We start from the raw sequence: 18,521 nt of genomic DNA on the forward strand, positions 1-18,521 counted from the left end.
TAGTTCCTTTTCACTCTGAACACTGCGAGATATAGCATGAGAACACCTACTGGGCGCACCCACTTGTATCCAGTTTTCAATACCTTCTCTGAATAAACGAAGGTTGCATGCCTTTGAAAACCCAGAATCTGCTATTGTGTGATCCACAAGGTGGGTCTGAATAGATTCCAATCCCAAAACTGAATCAATTCGCCCTGACGAAGTTCCACAAGGTTAATGGAACGAAACGCGTTGGCTGTGCCTGTATTTGAAAAAAACTGCTAATAAAGAAGAAGATAAACAATACACTTTCTTTCCTTTGGACTCTAATTGTGTGCACCTTCCACTTTTGCGTTTGCTTCTCCTTTCAACCCTGCTGATTATTCCAGGTCTGCACGTGACAGATTTAAGGTATATCAAGTCTTCACGCAAATGATACTCCAAACCGCCTTTCCAAGATCTAAAAATCAACATAAAAACCCACTGTAATTTCAAATCATTCTCTGGATTGCCACTTTGTTGCAGGCCTTCTTCATTTATAGTCACTTCTCCAGAACTCTGCCAGGATCTTCGTATATAAATTGAACAGCAATGTAAAGTTCTATGATCATCAGAGCCAATGGGCCACAATCTGCTTTAATGTATAATACTAGGAAACATGCTAAAACCAAACCTTCCCAACTCTTAGATATTCTATTCTAATGCTATAAAGCTTAGGTACCCTGCAGGTCTGTCAGCAGCCATTCACACCATATGCAGGGGCCAAGCGCTTACCTAGCTTCTGGGCAAGTAGGAGGTGGCTATCAAAGAGCACATGACAGCAGATGCCCCACATACTCCTGCACAGGTTACATTTGCACGTATGGGAGCCGTCCCACAATGTAAATGTGCCCCGATCTGTGAGCGTTTGGCTGCCTACAGTGGCCTGGAGCGTTCACCTCAAATGTCCCCTTAAACATACACTGCATCTTCCTACACTGATTATAATATTAAGATGTAATTTTGTTTGGAATATGCTCGTTCATTTCAAATCTCAGCCACCTTCTGAAAGACAATAACAGGCACTAGGACAGTAGTTGTTTGCGCTCAATAAAATTAATTCATTAAAACCTCGGTGGGGTGACATTAATATTTCCTACTACCCAGTTTCCTCATATAAATTATATATGCATCTGGAACAGTCTAGGAATTCTGAAAGAAATGCTGCCACATTACAGAAACCTCCCCAAATAATGCATTGGTCACATTGTTGCAGAAATCAGCTGCCAGATTTATTGAACTATCATAAAAAACACAAAACAAACCAAAAACAAATTCATAGAACTTTAAATAAAAGTTTAAGTACATCCTTACTCCTCCCCTCTTACAGACTGAACAATAAAATTACCCTCGTTTGTTTTTTCTGGGAGAATTTACACACAGAGGTTTTTTCAAGGCAGTCACCAGCATACAAAGTAAAAATGTGTTTTCAGAAATTGTTCATCCCGGATGCTGAACTCTTCCTTGTGATGGCCACAGTTCACCTGCACTCTCTTTAGGAAAGTATGTGAGAGATGCTGAGGTCCAGAAGGCAAAAGAGATTTCTCTAGAACCTTTTCATACACATCAACTTTCATGGTACTTCCATTTCAGACACTCTTGGGTCCCCACCCTGACCAAGGCATCACAAGATCATGGACGTTGACGTCATTGGTGGTTTAAAGATGACTGATGGCCGGGAACAAGAACATTTTGTCCACACAACTAACTCATAGGTGATGTACGCATATTGCTGCGTGGTGTCTCTAAAGCTGCCAGGCTGTCATTATTTCTAGGCAGTGCCTTTGAAGGAGCGTACAATATGCCGTCTAAATGTATTTCCACACTTTGTGGGCTTTTTCAACAGCACTGCACCAGTTCAACCTTTTCAGATATCCCATCACTAGAGGGCACAGGTCCATAACATCCAAACATGCCATCTAGGACAGTTCAGGGTTCAGAAGTTAGAGCAGTGACGGTGACAGCATCTCTTCTCCTAGCGGTTAATATAACCCTTTGAGAGCCCTGAAAAAGAAACCAGCAAACTGTGGCAAAACTCCAAGTATGCATTGCCAAAAATGGATACCTATTGTTGGTTTCAGGAAATCAAGAGCTATGAGAATTGAATACGGGAGAATCTTGAACTCTGCTACCAATGCAAACAAATAGGATTGAAACAGATAATTGACTATGAGCATTCAAAACCTTTGCAATTCAAAACACCTTAAAATAGGATTTTAATGCTGAGATGTCCACTATATTTGCGTTCGGTGCAGAAGAAGAAAGGTAGAGCCATGCAAGGGAAGATCTTCTTAGAGCTTATCAGCATCTCATGAATGCCCTAGTTGGAAATTTGGGAATAACATTGGGTGTTTTTTATAGTGCTTCACCAATACTAATTATAATTGAGGGAGAGCACTGGTGAGTGTGGAGACTTTTAGGAATTGTTTTCCAGATACCCCTGGGAAGACAGGCCCATTGTGTTTTGCCTTCGAGAATTATAATATTGGACAACATCTCTCAGAAGAGCCACTGATTAACACATATTATCTCTTGCTGGGATTATTATATTTTTTAATAGGAATAATCTAGTTAATAAAGTACAAACTGTATGATACCATTGCCCACTCGTAATATAGCGACCATTCTGATGACTGCTTGACATTCAAAGTCTAAAACAGAGGGGGTCACTGCTGTTTTTTGCAGACCGGGTGAGTAGAAAATATTCTCGACTGCCAAAAACAAACCAGAGGGAGCCCATTTAAAATTACAGGTTTCATCGTCATTATTAATCTTTTTATTACTATTGTCCTCTTCAATTACATAACAGAACAAGAGTGTTGGATGCTTCTTGGAAGAAAGAACTTTTCGCCCTATCTAGTTCAGTTTCTGCTGACCCACTCCCAAAAAATTAGGAGTCAAATCAAAACATAACTGGAGTTGGTATAATTTCAAGTACAGCATTATGTTTTTATGCCCTGGTGAGTAATGTTATCCCTGCTTTCGGGATTCCCCATAGGCGCCCCCACCCCCCCTTGACGCTAAAAAAAAAATATATATATACTGTATAAAAAAACTGAAAGCTTTTAAATTGTCTTCCAAATGCATCTGCTCACATTTACAGAGCGTCCAAAAGGTGATTGGTAGCTTCAGTGCCAGCACTACAAAGTCATACGACAACGTCATTGTGTCCTTGGACAGTTCCGAAGTAAAGTCTCCATTCCGATGAAAGTTAGAAAAGGTTCCGCCGAGCTTCCTTTCGCAAGCTGAAGCTTGTCATTTGTTTGTCGATGCATGTAAAAGCTGCTTGCAGTACAGCTGTGGCGTAAGCTATCTTCTAAGCAACAACTGGACCAAGTCAGCTATTTTTGTCCCATAACTGCTACCTGTAATTACAGCATTCCTTGGAAGGGATGTGGTAAATAACAGCATCAGAGGGGAAAATACGGAAAAGACAGCAGCAGAAGCATTAGCGTTATCTACTATTTAAATATGTTATCAACATAACACACAGCAGTAAAAGATTTAAATGCATATTAACTGGTACCATGTCTAAAAATTACTAAAGTACCTATTTAGTGTATTGGATACTTTCAATCTGCAACGAGTGCTTGCTGTGTCTAAAACAGTATAGTACAGTTAATTCCTATTGATCAAATGACTTATTTATGATGTAAAGGAAATGGCAGAACACAAAATGTTTTTTCCTCGATCATGAGACTAAATCCAATCTTCAAAAATAGCAAGTGAGCCTGAAGACATGCCATTATTTCTCCAAAAATGGAAGCTAAAAGGTCTATAAAACAGTCCCAGTAGTTTGTGGACAGCACAGCGGCACCAGGTTCAACATATTGTGTTGCAAGCCCAGCGACTTGCTTGTGCTCAGTTATGTGTATGTATGTGCCGTAGAAGCGATAACATTGCTGTCTCCGAGATCCATGAGGGAAATGGAACAAAATAGAAAAATAAATAGAAACATTTAAATATCAGTTTATAATATAGTCAAAAAGAAAAGGCGAGGGTACAAATATGTTAAAGCTCCTACATTAAATAATCAAGAGAGACTTTTTTGGTTTGTGTCAATGGAAAGTTTTGGCTGCCGTTGGCTGATGGCAAATCTTTTCGTCCGTTTATGAAAAGCTACCAGTATATTTATGCAGTAGGAATTAACTGTACTACGAACATCCAGAAAAAAATGCACAATTTATCTTATGCGGATATAAAACAAAACAGACATAATATAGCATTTTTGTACTTAAAACCTGTGTTCCTTTCCCAAGCTTAAGTATATAGTAAACCCCCTTTTCTTCCTGTTACATAAAATAAAAGATTTATTTCAACCCTCCCCCCCTCAAATAAAGTGCGCTGTCCATGGCAGACCATAGGAGTTATGCAACAGGAAAAGCCTCTCTGTGCACAGTTGAAAAATGCAAGCAATCCTTGTAGTCCTCGGGGGTCTTGCAAAAGAGGCAATTCACAGACGCTTCTCTCGCCTGTCCCTGCCGTTAGTACACATAGCCTTCGTTGTACGGGTGTGGGTTACAGCAGCCGCCATCTTGCATAAACGCCATGCTCTCGTCAAAGTGAGTCAGTGGTACTGTGTCCTCTTCGTTGACGTGTCGCTCTATATCCGTCTTCAGCATAGGGCGCTGGTTGTCTGGAAAGGCCATGGAGAAGAGCGCTTCCGGGTCACAAACAAATTTATAGACGTATCTCTCTCCGGCGACCTTTGAGAAGGAAGAGACCAAATCATTAAAAACACAACTCTAAAACAAAACTTACTTATCCAATTGCCAACAATTCTACAGTCATAACATACCTCCCACTGGACAATGGGCTATAGGAAAATCTAGGAACATCAAGAACATCACCCTCTGACATGGCAAATGTGTCAATATTTAGATTTAGGAAATGCATTACAGAACAAGCATTGCCAAAGCCAACAGGTCTCTCCCGTAAAATTCAGAGGCTTATTGCAATGTTTTTTTGTCATTTTTATGATGTTATCTTGTTCAATACTACAAACGTGCATGGGTAGAAGGAGACCAGAATTATGGATTCCCTGCTCTGACTGTGGTGACACTGAAATATGCGTTCAAGCATCAAGATATCAGTGTCGCTGTGATGTGACAAGAGCAAAGTAAAAAGGCAAAAATGTAATCTTTGGCTCATGACCGCTCTTCAAGCACCACTCACACAAATGAGCATGCAGAGTTCCACTGAATGTTAATACTGCCTTGGCTTCTCACCTTCTGCATGATTCCCTTCTCGTAATAGTAGCGGAGGGAACGACTCAGTTTATCATAGTTCATGGCGGGTCTGTTCTTCTGAATCCCCCACCGACGTGCCACCTAATGGGGAAAAAGTGAACAAAAATAGCAATCAAACTTTTATTAATAAAAAAATCCAACGAGAAATAACATGATGATGTAAAAAACCTCTGAATATTATTTTTTTCTGGAGACTACATTGCCTGCAACGCAACCCTAAAATACATTGTTCGAGAAATCACTCAAATGTATGATAGCCTTTTTTAATTGGCAGGCACAAGTTGCGATTAACTAGATCAAAAACAGTTAAACACAAGCAGAGAACAGAAAATGGCACGTGTTAATAAAGTCCTACTAGTACAATACAAATGGATCACTAGACAGAAGTGCTTACATTTCTCTTTTACCTACTATACCTTCCAGTTTCCCAAAGAGAAAGGTATGTATTACAGCACAGATCCCCAAATGAGTAGTTTCGTTTTGTGCACCTTGTGGTACATTGATGCCACCTCATTTTACTGTCACACAACGTTTTAGCCTTTAGAATAAAAAGTTGGAATGCAATACCTGAAAGCCTCCAATCCCTGTATAAAAAGACAGCCTATATTTTCTTTATTAGAGTGCAGTTTTGATGCCTATAGTCACCTAGCAACAATGATGCAGCTGCTCAACTGTAATAACTTACATAATACCTACTGCCAGAGGCAGCAGTCGAAGTAAAAAACACGTCACAGAGAATAATTACAGATGCGGTTTGAACAATTAGAACTGGCTTTACATTTGGGTGATCTGTTTTTCTAAAATCAACAGTGATCAGCAGAAAGGAGGGAGATAGTTATGGCAACATGTTTTTCCAAGCTACTGGTCATAACAGGACAGACAGACTAGTTCTGCAAGTTTCTTCACATTCTGACCAACAGCATTTTCAAAAATCTGACTTGTGTTAAACTGATACCATGTATTGTTTCTAATACATTACAACCTGCCTTTTAGTGTGTTTAATTTTGAACAAATGATTCTGCTTTTAGTCTTCATTTTTACAACATACGACCGCCTTTCTATGAAAGATAAAGGCCTCAACAACTGAATTGGTATATGGGCATGGTGATGGTATGTTCATATATTATAAGAAATAAAATACCCTACAACGCATAATAAATAAAAATAAAAAAACACTGCAAGAACCCACTATGATTAATTAGCTTACAAAGGAGCTAAGCATTCAACCTAGTTCTTCTGTGTGGTCATGCAACTCCTCAGTGACTTGCAGTATTCTTATCATATGTGGCAGGGTAATTTAATCCAAATATTATGGGATCCTTGAGCTGCTGTTGACTGCTGATGATTAACAAGATGGTGGGGACAATCTAAAATGCTATTACTAACATCCGAGCCTTATAGTTTAAAGAGTGGGACAATTGTGAGCCGTATTGACCTTAAAAAAAATTCACACACATACTCCCTCAAATTAACATGCACATTATTAATACATTTGCATCTTTTATCCCATTTAAAGCTTTTCAGGAGTACTGAATGCGTAATCATTTACGCCTTCATAAAGGTATATAGTGTACATTCCCGCATGTGCAAATGCTAAGCAACGGTGCTTGCGCACAAACTCTTTTTTTTTCCAAAGGGGACATTTGTTTTCTCTTGGACCGGCCCCCTCTCTATATCTATAAAGTTTGAAGTTATATTCCCCACGACGGGTATCCCTTTGGAAGGTCTAACATATTGACCAGGATAAGATGGTGCCATGAAATAGACTGAGAGCATCCTGAAGTGTGTGAATCTGTGGGTGTTGAATACATTCCAACTTCCCATGCTGGGACGCCCATTGGAGCAGATTTCTGTGTTATTACACTATTCCTGTGTGATTTTATGTGTGATGAAATCCATTTAAGAGGGTAAATTCAGATTATGTGAACACAAAACAGGTCTTTGAACTCCTGAACCGTGTCACTTGCGCACCCAAACAGTAAAGCTGGCATGGCTCTGTAAACTGAGCCAGAGTGGCCAAGTGGGGCAGGAATCACCAACAAGTACACATACAACTATTGGGCGCCGGAGAGGAATGAGGTGCCATAGCAAAACCACTGTCTGCACCACAGTGGATGCCAAACCTACAAGGATTAGTAGCAGTAAGGTTATAAAAATAAAACTGAAAATCAACTCTGGTTTAGGAGCATCTGTTTACGTGAATGACATCCGTAGGTTCTTAAAGTATGTAATTGGAAAGATTTGTTGAAGCAGTTCTGAATTAACAAAACATTAGTAGTATTTCACATGAACACCGTGACGTGTGGTTCAGCAGGCTGCAGTATGGAATGTCGGCCCACGTGGGCTGCACAGCGAACACGACCACATTCTGAATAAACACACGGCTCGATAAAACTTTTAAACATTCTTTCCTTTAGGATTCATTGTATAGTAAGGCATGCCAGCTCCAGCCAGCAGGTGGCATCCTTCCATCTTCTATGAATGATGGGTCAGGCCATACTTACATACATAAATGTCCAATTTGGCCCCAAGTGATGGAAAACATTTTTTTTAGCTCAGAATGAAAGACAATACAGTATTCTTTGTTTTAATTGCTGTATAGATGCATTTGAGTGAATGATGAAATACATGAAACAACTCACTCCCTTTTGTAATGCACAAGCAATTTCCTCGGCCTACATCACTCTTGCTTTTAAGCTAACTTTAAAAAATCCCTCTCATTTCCTGTTCACATTGAGGAAAATAACGCAATTTCTCCTACTCCGCCGACGTGGAACACGATTTAATGAAATGGCGTTCAAACTATAGTAAGCCAATCAAAATGGAGCAGCTAACAATCTATACATGTATGTGCATATATACAGATTTTTTAAGATAGGCGTCAACTCAGTGTGTGTTTTTCTGCTCGCAGCAGTGGCCGGCAAGGCAGGAGCACACTTCTGCACCATTTAAGAGTGGATAACATTGGACAGTGGCCTGGAGAGGTGCATGGATGTGAATGCTGAAGGACTTTTCCATTTGTTTCATTCTTCTCGGATGCACAGTTGCCCATTACTCTGCTGGCTTTTTGGAGGCATCTTTGCATTAATATGGCTCAGATGTAACCACATGCATTGCAGCCATGTGGCATGCATCATGGGACCAGGGATATTGTCTTGTGTTCTTGTGGAGTAGACTAAATGTTGAATATGTGGTAGGAATGGCCAGCTAAAATGGCAATCATTTAGTCAGCTATATCCCTAATAGCAAACAACTGTCCTACACGATCTATAATGTTTTCAGGCCAAGACAATACACTGCAGGGATTATGCAAATTGAGATAGTCGTTGATCAGGTAATTTCGGACCAAGTAAACACGATACCCCTGGATGCAGTAACTTCTGGCACTGTATCACGTCACCATTCCAAGTTCCCTACTTTGGAACAGGAGATAAAAAGGTAATAATGCATGCTTACCACTGTTCTGAACGGCAGATTTCACAACAATAACAAAAAGACCATTTCAATAAGTACAGATAACCACTTTCTAAATTCAGACGGTCTAATTTGGCGTTTGGGGAAAGGGGTGCTCCATCACAAATGTGGCTGATGTCCCATCCGACATACTACAAGTGCCTTAGAGCCCATAATATGGTAGAACGGATTTCTGTGACTTTTTGATGTGAGCATGCCATCCGTGTAACTCTGATTACGGTCCAGTGTAGCCAAAAACTTACTCAGATTGTTCAAAGACAAGACCTGTTTCTCAATGATAGAATACATCTCTTACTGTTTGATAATTACCCTAATTCATAGTCAATTATGATTGACATTGGGTCTAGTCTGTAATAACTTTCAAAGTGCTGTGTATTGTTTTTACACAGTCCAACATTGCACCGCTTACCTAGCCTAAGTTATTTTCCAACCAGCAATGCAAAGAATGCGTCTCTCTGGTGAATATTCAACGGAGGAAACTGGGAAGGTTTATGGCTTGTGCCTTCGTTTGCTGAGTTTATAGCACATGGGAATAACTTCAGAGTCACAATTCTTACTCCTTTATTTTGGAAAGGCACGGATGTACTTTCTATTTCGGCTTAAAAAAAAAAAGAATAACCTATGTCTTAAGGGCATTCATTTTCTTAGGTTTGTCAGTGAAGGTTTATTTTACCTATATTCATTTGCGTTGTCAAGTAATAAAGGAGCCAGTAGGGCGGCGATAGCTAGTCCCACCTTTGTGCTTACAAATTGCCATAGCGTTCTCTTCTTCCTCTTTACTCAGTCACTTCCTTCTTTGTTTCCATGTAAGGAAGTGTCAAAGTAAAACATTTGTAAATACCTACGACAGTGAACCTTTGTGAGAATTCCATTTATTTTGAACAGCTACCACAACAACATCCCACATTTCTCACGAATATCACAACCGCAAAAAGATCCGCTACCACTAATGGATTTTAATCATTTCAAAATTCCAACCATATGATTACATTTCAATTATGACACTGAAATTACACCAGCAGATGATTTTAGTGCATGCAGGGTCCTCTTTATATTCTGAATGAGAGTAACTGTAGCCTCACTCTTCCAAGGTATGGCCAAATACCTCCCAAACAACAATCACAAGATGGACACGGCTGTACCACAAATCAGATTGTGCAACCCACGCTTGCGACCAATCAGTGCTTACTTTGATTCGGTGGTTTCCGGTGCTCAGCACTGGCACTTAGTCTTCAACACAGAGCTTCTCATGAGCACCAGTTAAGGACATATTTATTTATGGTAGGCAATGGGAGATTAAGTAATTTGCCCAGAATCAGAGGATGTTGAACGGATGCCGAGATTCACACCTGGTTCAGAAGTCAGTAGCTCTGGCCATAATGCCACATCCTCTCCCTACTTTCATGGTTCGTAGTCGGTTCTATTTTAGCCGGCGCTAACAGGAGAAATGAGCTGGAGCAAGCTGCCTCCTGACGACAGCCTCTGCACTTATTATTTTACAAATTAACCACTGTGGCCAATGGTCAGCTTGTTCAACATAAGCCGCGTACAAACGTGGTGTCAGGCCTCAACACCCACATTTTCATACGGCTTAGCAAATAGGAAGGAGAGAGAGATGCGGCACGGCACCTCAGAGCTAGCAGGAGCGGCCCTATTCGGTCACACCCTCACGAGGGCTCATGGAATCCCCCAATTCTGAAACACCCCCTGTTACCAAACCGTTAAAAGGCAATACGGTGATCCATTGGATTACTCTCCCCACGTGAAATGAGGAAAACCGAAGTCTCTTGGCCCTATGGACAGTGAAGTTAATTGATATCTGCTATTTTGCAGAAGTTTCTGCAAATAGGTATGATCTGATTAGTTACATTGAGGCCTGCAGATGTTGCTGATGTATAGTGCAGTGATTTTTTTGCACGCCAGCTTCAGACCCTGCGTTCAGGTAGGCGTAATTAAGGTGCTTTAGGGTAACACCCAGTCCCCTACCTGAGTCTGAAAATTAGAAACTTTTAGGCGTTTCTCCCCTTCATACCAGTCCATGTTAGATATCAAGTCCTGCTGCAATTCAGAAGATTAACATACAACAGCGACCTGAAACAGCCTCAATGATATCTCAATGGGGGGGGCCTAGGCTTTGTACAGCTCGCCAAACATGCCAACGCATTCTGTGTAATAGATCACACACGGTTGCATTTCTCGCTTACAAGTAGTGGCTTTAGCAAGATGCATTCGTCACAATACAACCTCAATATTTTCTATTTATTTTCTATGGAAGTTTAAAAACAGAAACGTTCAGAGGCAGCTGGAAAACGAAGTACATCGTTGTCATTTATTTATGAAATTGCGGGAAATGTTGTCTCATATATATCTATATCAATGGACTTATTTTATCATTGGTAGCAAAGAAAATGAGGTTTATGGCTAAAAGCTGTGAAATGTTGCTGGTGAATCAATTTAATTGGGTACATTTACCATAGGTTTACAATATATTAAAGGAACTCTGTTTATCCAAGTGATACAAGCATTGGAGATTGGCCCAAATCTAAGTCTCCTACTGGTGCACAGTCATTTATTATGTAAAGTAACTCCTAGTCATGTGCACACATTCATTTCGATGAAAGAGAGAAGTCTGATGGCTCAAGCATGGATTTGTTTTATTAAATTAAAATGGTGCACACTTTGATGAACACTATCTGTTTCTCTCATAAATAGCACAAATAAAAGAATTTCTGGATTATATTTTAATTTAGAAGTCAGCAAAGGAGGACTAATTAACTACCTCTATTAACTTATTTCCCATACTTCTGAAGTTAGGTGATCATGGAGACATTTTTAACACTAGCCAAAGAAGGAAAGATTTGTTAGAGGAATATAGTTAATTACTAGCTAGTCTGTAACAGCAGGTCTTAACGGCAGCAGGCTAGCAAAAGAATACCGCTTCTGTCTGGAAACATACTCAAATAAATAATGCAGCAACTGATATCTTAGAGCTTCATTCTGAGCTACGGGGTAATACAGATTTGAGAGCAAATAAGGTTTTGTTAACCCCTTGCATGCGGGGCTGCTTTCCCCGCTTTGCTGGGGGGAAGAGGGGCGCACAGCGCTCCCGTGCTCATGACGCGCTCAGGTCGTCATGAGCCACGGTGCTCGTGTGATCATGACGAGCTGAGCTCGCCATGACAACACCCGTTTCTTTAGAACGCTCGCACAGCAGGGGAATCAGCCCAGTGTGCGAGCGTTCTAATGGTCATGATGAGCTCAGCTCTTCATGAGCACAAGAGCACCGTGGCTCATGACGAGCTGACCTAGTCATGAACATTGAAGGTGTTAAAGAATCTGCACTACAAATAGGCTGCACATTTTTATAGACCAGGAGTACTGCCAACCCCCAGCACCTCAAAACAATTTTCGCCAGATAATACCTGCCACAATATATACAGGTAAAATTAGCAAGATTTGTTTTTAGGTTGGTACAGGGGAAAACATGCAGTATTGTCAGCAAGCTATTTCCCCATTTAGATCAGGAGAGCATGAAATAATGAGCAACTACCACTCTGGCCAAAAAAGGGACAAAAAACAGAGTTATCACTTCCCAATGTGGTGTTCCCTTTTTGCATTTCAATTTGTACTAATTCTATAGGAAAATGACCTGAATATTTCTATTTTAGATATTTTGGGCTAATTCACAAAGACATGTAAGAACACGTTTAAGAGTACTGAAGGCGTACCACTTTACGTACTCCAAACTGCCTCTGTGATAAGGCCCTCAGCCTTGGATAACAATCTGTGGAAATCCACCCATTTCATAGAGATTTGCATAAGGGAGGGGTCACATTTCCAGTTTTTAATCCTACCTTCAGGACCTCGACATCATGAGCATACTCTGAACCATTAGGAAATGTAATGGAAATTCCAGATGTGAAACTTCAACAATAGGCTAAACGCTTCCTTTTGCAAACCCAGTTACCTGCAATCAAGCAGTGCAGGTGTTTTAAAGAAAAGGCCTAAAACCTTTACACTGACAACAATGACATAAATGGTCACTTGTACTGCCACAGCTTGGCCCACTTCACTGAAATTCAACATGCAAACTCTCTGGGCCAATTCATGAGAACCTACCACTATTTTACGCTGTCTGCGTTCTGCACAACGAGTGCCCCTGAGTAGAAAGCAGTAAACTAAACAATGCAGTGCCTAAAACTGCACTGAGCTCCGACCCTCTGTTTTGCTGCTGTGTCTTTAATGCCAACACCACTATAACTGGTTGGGACATCCTACAGCAGGAAACAGCATCTAACAGTGAAGAGCCGCCTCGTCCAGTGGAGCACTGGTAGGTGCCAGAGAGGACAGGTGGCTGGAAGGATGGAAGTGTAGACGGGTGGCTGGGCATGATGTGGGGCAAGCACTGCAGTGCAATGCTGGGAGGCTCACCGGCTGGGCCGGGCCAGAATGAACTTTAGGCACACTCGGCTAGGCGGACAAGAATTTAAATATCGGTGAGTGTGGGGCCTGTAGCAAGAGCGGGTGAACCAACGTCAAGCAGCTTCAGTCTCTCCTGTTGCGCTAATGGTCATGACTTATCTATGTTTTAAGTATGAATATCTACTCACAATACATAGGTACTGTGCTTTTTAAGAAAAATGGCATTGTGTTGAATGCTGTGAGGCACACAGCATGATGTTTGTAACCTATTCACAAGTATGACTGAAGTGATCCTGAATACTGAAAACACATGCAAGCTACAGTCGTGCATAGGCATTATTAAAGCATGTCATGATACACAACTTTCACCCCTACCTGAGTGAATGTGTCTCAGCGCACACAAAGTTGCAATAAAATGTGCATTTTCAGTTAGTAAATTTGGGCGTTGATTTCTTTTGACATGTTTTTTACACCAACCTGCACAAACGAAATCCACTACAGAAAATATCAGCAAGTTTGTAAGGTCAGTATAGAAAAATATTGGGAGGTAAAATGTGCAAAGGAGCTCAGTCCAGGTGGAAACCTCCTCTTTCCCGCGCTATTCGCTTGTGCAGTGCAATCTCACCAACTATTGGTCCACCCTTGCAACAGGAATGTAAAAATGGGTACAGTATCGGAGCAACGGAAGTTCTCGATTACAATGTGGCTGGTTTCATGGAAGCGGCCACTCCCCCACTTTCTGCTGAACTGTGGATTACATTCTTGTCAACAAAGGCTTTGCCTCAAGTCCACCGCGTGCAGCAGCGTGAAAGGGCCGCTTTTGTGTGTTGTTTGATAAAGGAGGTGCATTGCTAGTCCTTCCTGTTCATGCTAGCAACAAGCTCGGTGGCAAATAGGAAGCATCTAGAAGGCGTTTTGAAAATTCAAAACAGGACCACGTTGAATTTTGCCACAGTTGTCAGAGCGAAATCATACACTAAATATCACAATGTACATCACAACACATATACTAGTTATAATATCAAATAGGGTATTCATTCTCGTCTCTTTACCATGCTCTAGTCAAAGAATGCTGCATACCGGATAGAAAATCGAATTGGCCCTCGATGGCAATAAGTGTCCTCTTCAACACGGTTGCAAAGCAGTGTACGTACATGTGCTCGAAGCTGTTGCAAAGTCCAAAGGGTGTTGTTGATCTACACATTTCCATGGATTCACAAAGATCACCAGGACTGTGCAATAAAGCTGCACAAATCAATCATCCTACCAGATTTAACACTGAGGGTCAAGCTCTGGGAAACTCATTTACAGCACCAGTAGGCTAAGTGCTCTTTAAATGTAAAGCTGGTAGAGGATGTAGGTGGGTGTAAGTGATAATTCAAATCGAATTACCAGCAAGCAGATTGAAACCACAAATGTAAAGTTGGGCGCAAACTCTGTTTTTGCAGTTGGACATTGCGAGCTGGGCTGAAACTAACTGATTTCAAATGACATTGTCTGGAGGGATTTGCAAGGTCAGAAAAAGGAAAAAGTGGTTTTAGCACTAAGAAGAAAAAAAAGATCCTGCACTTACTCTTTCATTCTGACCTAAACAAAACACAAAATCCTGAGGCAAAATTGTGCAGCTGAAAAAACCACAACGCGCGCTAAATATTTCCTCGAGGAAATTATACCTCCAGATTGCCCTGGAGCACACAGATTGAAGTGATAAGTGTAACACAAATGGCCATTTGCACAGTGAACATTCTTATTCACATGGTAAATATTGGTGTGTGTACAGGTACGCCACACCCGTCACTCCTGAAATGGTGGTGTCTGATGAAGTCACTCCCATTTTGCACACATTCCCCTGTATTTTTATTATAGAAATCAAGTACGGAAATTGAGTGTTAAATTCCAATTGGAATGTTTGGGACTATTCTTAATTTGATCACTTTGCTACCCAAATGGGCTACAGCCAGGGCCACTGGAATTATGTGACAGGGGAGCTCGAAATTATGTTGCAGGGTCGACTAAACTATGCAGCAATAAAAGATAAATGATGTGGCAAAATGTGGCACTTCTTTATACTATTACTTCATTATTGTGGAATTTTACACATGTCATACTAGGTGGGCCAAGATTTCACCTCCATAAAGAGAAATAGCAACATAACGATGACCAATAAACCTTTGCCTTCTACTGCACGTGAACCTGCATCACCACAATTTTTGTAACTTTTGAGCGTTTGAGCTAGAGACAATATTTTTTGGTTAAAATCTGCAGATTATGCATCAGATGCCGTATTATGTGGCAAATCCCTAACTATGCAAAAAAAAGCTGCAGTGGAATTCCAGTGGCCCTGGTCACAGCCTTCCCCCACACTGACTCCACCCCTCCAGTAGGAAACCAATGTTTCTATCCAAAACGTTAAACTCTAATCTCATGGCTGTGATCAAACAGCCACACTTGCCTGTTTTGAGCAGCAGTAAATCCTGCATAGAGGTTATCCGAAGATACTGAATCTACAGATCAGCAGTGGCCATCTGCATAAACAGATTAGTTTTTAGGGCAGCAGTGTGAGGTGCAGGTCAGCAACACATTTTATTGATGAGCCCCATTATGATGGATCGTCAATATATTGACTATAATGATGGGGGCTTCGACTTTCATGCGCAACTGGGGTAGTGGACAATTACCATGAATACAAGAATATTCACCTTGCTGCTGCGAGTGTGATCTCCTGCTTGTGTATTTCAATTCACCTTATGCAAGACTCACCTCTTCTGGCTCAATGAGTTTGAACTCCATTCCACGGCCTGTCCAAGCGATGAAGTGTGCATTCGAAGGGTCGTCAAGAAGCGCCACCAAAAACTGCCAGAGCTGAAGTGATCCCCTCCTTTGATATGTGGGTCCTTCCCGGTACATTCCAGGTTCCTGTTTTATGTCCCCTGTGGAACAGAAAATTGAAATATTCAGACTAGCCTCCCATAATATGCACAACATTGAAAAGAGTGTCCCACTTGGTACATAACTATGGTTCTAAGATACCATGCATATTTATGCACCCCTTGAGAGAGTAGTGGTCCCTAAATGAAAGAAGCCATATGATTGTCATAAAGAAAGTGAGTTTTTGCATTCCAAATGATCCTGAGTTTCACCAGTGCATCACATTACTTCAAAAACAATAACTGGATCTACAGGAAAACAGCCTGTTGTTTCAATTGTTTCTACAGTAACTACAATTTGCTTCATCTCCCTTTCCCTCTTTCCTCATTTCTTCATGTGAAGCATTTTACTCATTGTTCCCAGAGTGACGATTATATCATTGTATATTTCTATTTTATTGATTCATCTGATGTTAAATAGGTTTCGCTATATCATTGTATTGCTTTTTTCCCCCTTTTGTTTTTCTTTAATAAAATCAAACTTAAAAAATAGTGAATACAAGTAACATAAATACTTGTTTTTCAACTTTAGGCCACACGCCTAAGAGAAGAGCTGTCAAGTACCAGCTGATTGGATCATGCAATATTACAGCAGGCCCGAGCCAGGATTAACATATTTTCAGGGAAACTAGTCTACTTAAGCTACATGGAAAACAGGACATACCTGCACCATTAGTTTACAGTTGGTTCGATTGTACCTTCAATTGATGTGCAGTCTCCTAACATGTAGGGCCTGAGGCACTATGGCAATCTACACACCGGCTGGATTGCCAATGGGAATGCAAGTTGGGAATATTAAGATGGCAAGTCACAATTGGAAACAGTGTGTGAATGACTGTCACACCAAAGAAGGAGGCCTGAAATGGACAGCAGACCTCCATCCCAACAGATGCTGCTTCAAAATAACTATTTCCTAAAGTTAAAGCATCCCACAACTTGATCAGTAGATAGCAAAAAAACTATTCTGTGAGTCACAGGAATTGTGACTAGAAAAATGCTGTGTCCACGAGGCCCTTAATTCTTTTTTCTCCAGAGACTTAATTTTTATTTAATTAAATGCTGTAGAGCACAAAAATATTTTAAGAACAAGACATCTCCTTGATTATCTTGCTGCTGCTTCATCCTCCGAAAGAGCAAAAACATGTGTTTTCACCTTATCCTTTAAATAGTAACTATATTTGACACTGGTCACACCTCTTCAAAGATGCAAATTCTAGAACAGCAAACAATGAAATTACACTATTTTCCATTAAATATGCAACCTGATAAGCATGCTCTAGGAAAACTGCAACTGTGGCGCAGATGTGCTTTTTGTGCCGTCAGCGCACAGCTCTCAATGCATGTTCAAAGAGGCAACCCATAAAGGCATAGAAGGTTGGCCATTCCCTAATTTCAGTCTTGGGGCGAATATTGCCAAGTAGGGCCCATTCTCTTATTGGAAAATGGAACAATCGCTGGTTTAACCGGTTGTCAATAGAAAGTTAGGTGCACTACATATGTAGCACCTGGCCAAGCGCCCTTTTGGCAAAATCGATTAGAACCTAAGGAGAGCAGCATGTCGCACACCATACAGAAGAATAGAGTAAAATGTAAAATGTTAAGGGTGCAATGACAAAAAGTGTTAAAATACAATTTCAGTCCAGTAAGGGCAGTGCACCCAATTACACCTCTTGATATTTAGGACTGCAAATTGGTCGAGTTTTCAGAATATCTAAGTTCATGGATGATGTCATCAGTGATGTCATCAGTGATGTCATTTGAGATGTCATTAGTGATGTCACTGACCATGTCATGAATGATCTAATATGTGACATCATCAGCAGTGCATTGCGGGTGCGCGAAATATAGTTAGTACAACAAACTATATAGGAGCAATATCAACGGTTTTGTATGAGTGAAATGTCCAGCTAACTATAACACCCCTAAAACTTTTTTTGAGTGAATTTCAAAGGTTTTTTAAAAGCTAATTCCTAACTATATAAGGCCTGAAACCTATGTTTTGTTCAGTGAATATATATATATATATATATATATATATATATATATATATATATATATATATATATATATATATATATATATATATATATATATATATATAAATATATAAATATATAAATATATATATGCCTTTATCGAATGCCTATCCTTTTTTCGGAGTCTGGAAGCTTGACCAATTTTAGATCTCGAGGTCTATTGTCAACCATGAAAGTTGCAAGCTTGGATTTATTGAGACACCAAAATTCCAGGGGCGGTGGAATCAATAACACACACAGGAGTGACTCCTTATCAAACCAACAGCCTATCAGGGTGGCAAGGACTGGACTCTACAGAAAGTAAATAGGGCACAAAGACTCCGATCTGTTCTGTTTTATTGCAGCTGCATCCTTTTGTTGAGAACATTCTACTCCTAACTGACGCCCAAGGTCAC

General features: G+C 40.5%; 1 protein-coding gene across 3 annotated transcripts in view; it reads right to left on the reverse strand.

Annotated features, from left to right (window-relative positions):
- Positions 1–1,225: 1,225 nt before the first annotated feature.
- ETV1 (ETS variant transcription factor 1) overlaps positions 1,226–18,521 on the reverse strand; it is a 127,676-nt gene continuing 110,380 nt past the window's right edge. For 2 of the 3 annotated variants that reach the window (XM_086941959.1, XM_086941958.1), the window contains 3 exons: positions 15,924–16,093; positions 5,247–5,348; positions 1,226–4,724 (listed from right to left, as the gene is read on the reverse strand). In XM_086941959.1, the coding sequence (XP_086798085.1) occupies positions 4,503–4,724; positions 5,247–5,348; positions 15,924–16,093 (494 nt within the window). In that variant the 3' untranslated portion in view covers positions 1,226–4,502. The remainder of the gene's footprint in view (positions 4,725–5,246; positions 5,349–15,923; positions 16,094–18,521) is intronic. The other variant, XM_086941960.1, reaches the window with a different exon arrangement.

This window comes from Lissotriton vulgaris, chromosome 10, assembly GCF_964263255.1.
Source record: "Lissotriton vulgaris chromosome 10, aLisVul1.2, whole genome shotgun sequence".
Taxonomy (NCBI): domain Eukaryota; kingdom Metazoa; phylum Chordata; class Amphibia; order Caudata; family Salamandridae; genus Lissotriton; species Lissotriton vulgaris.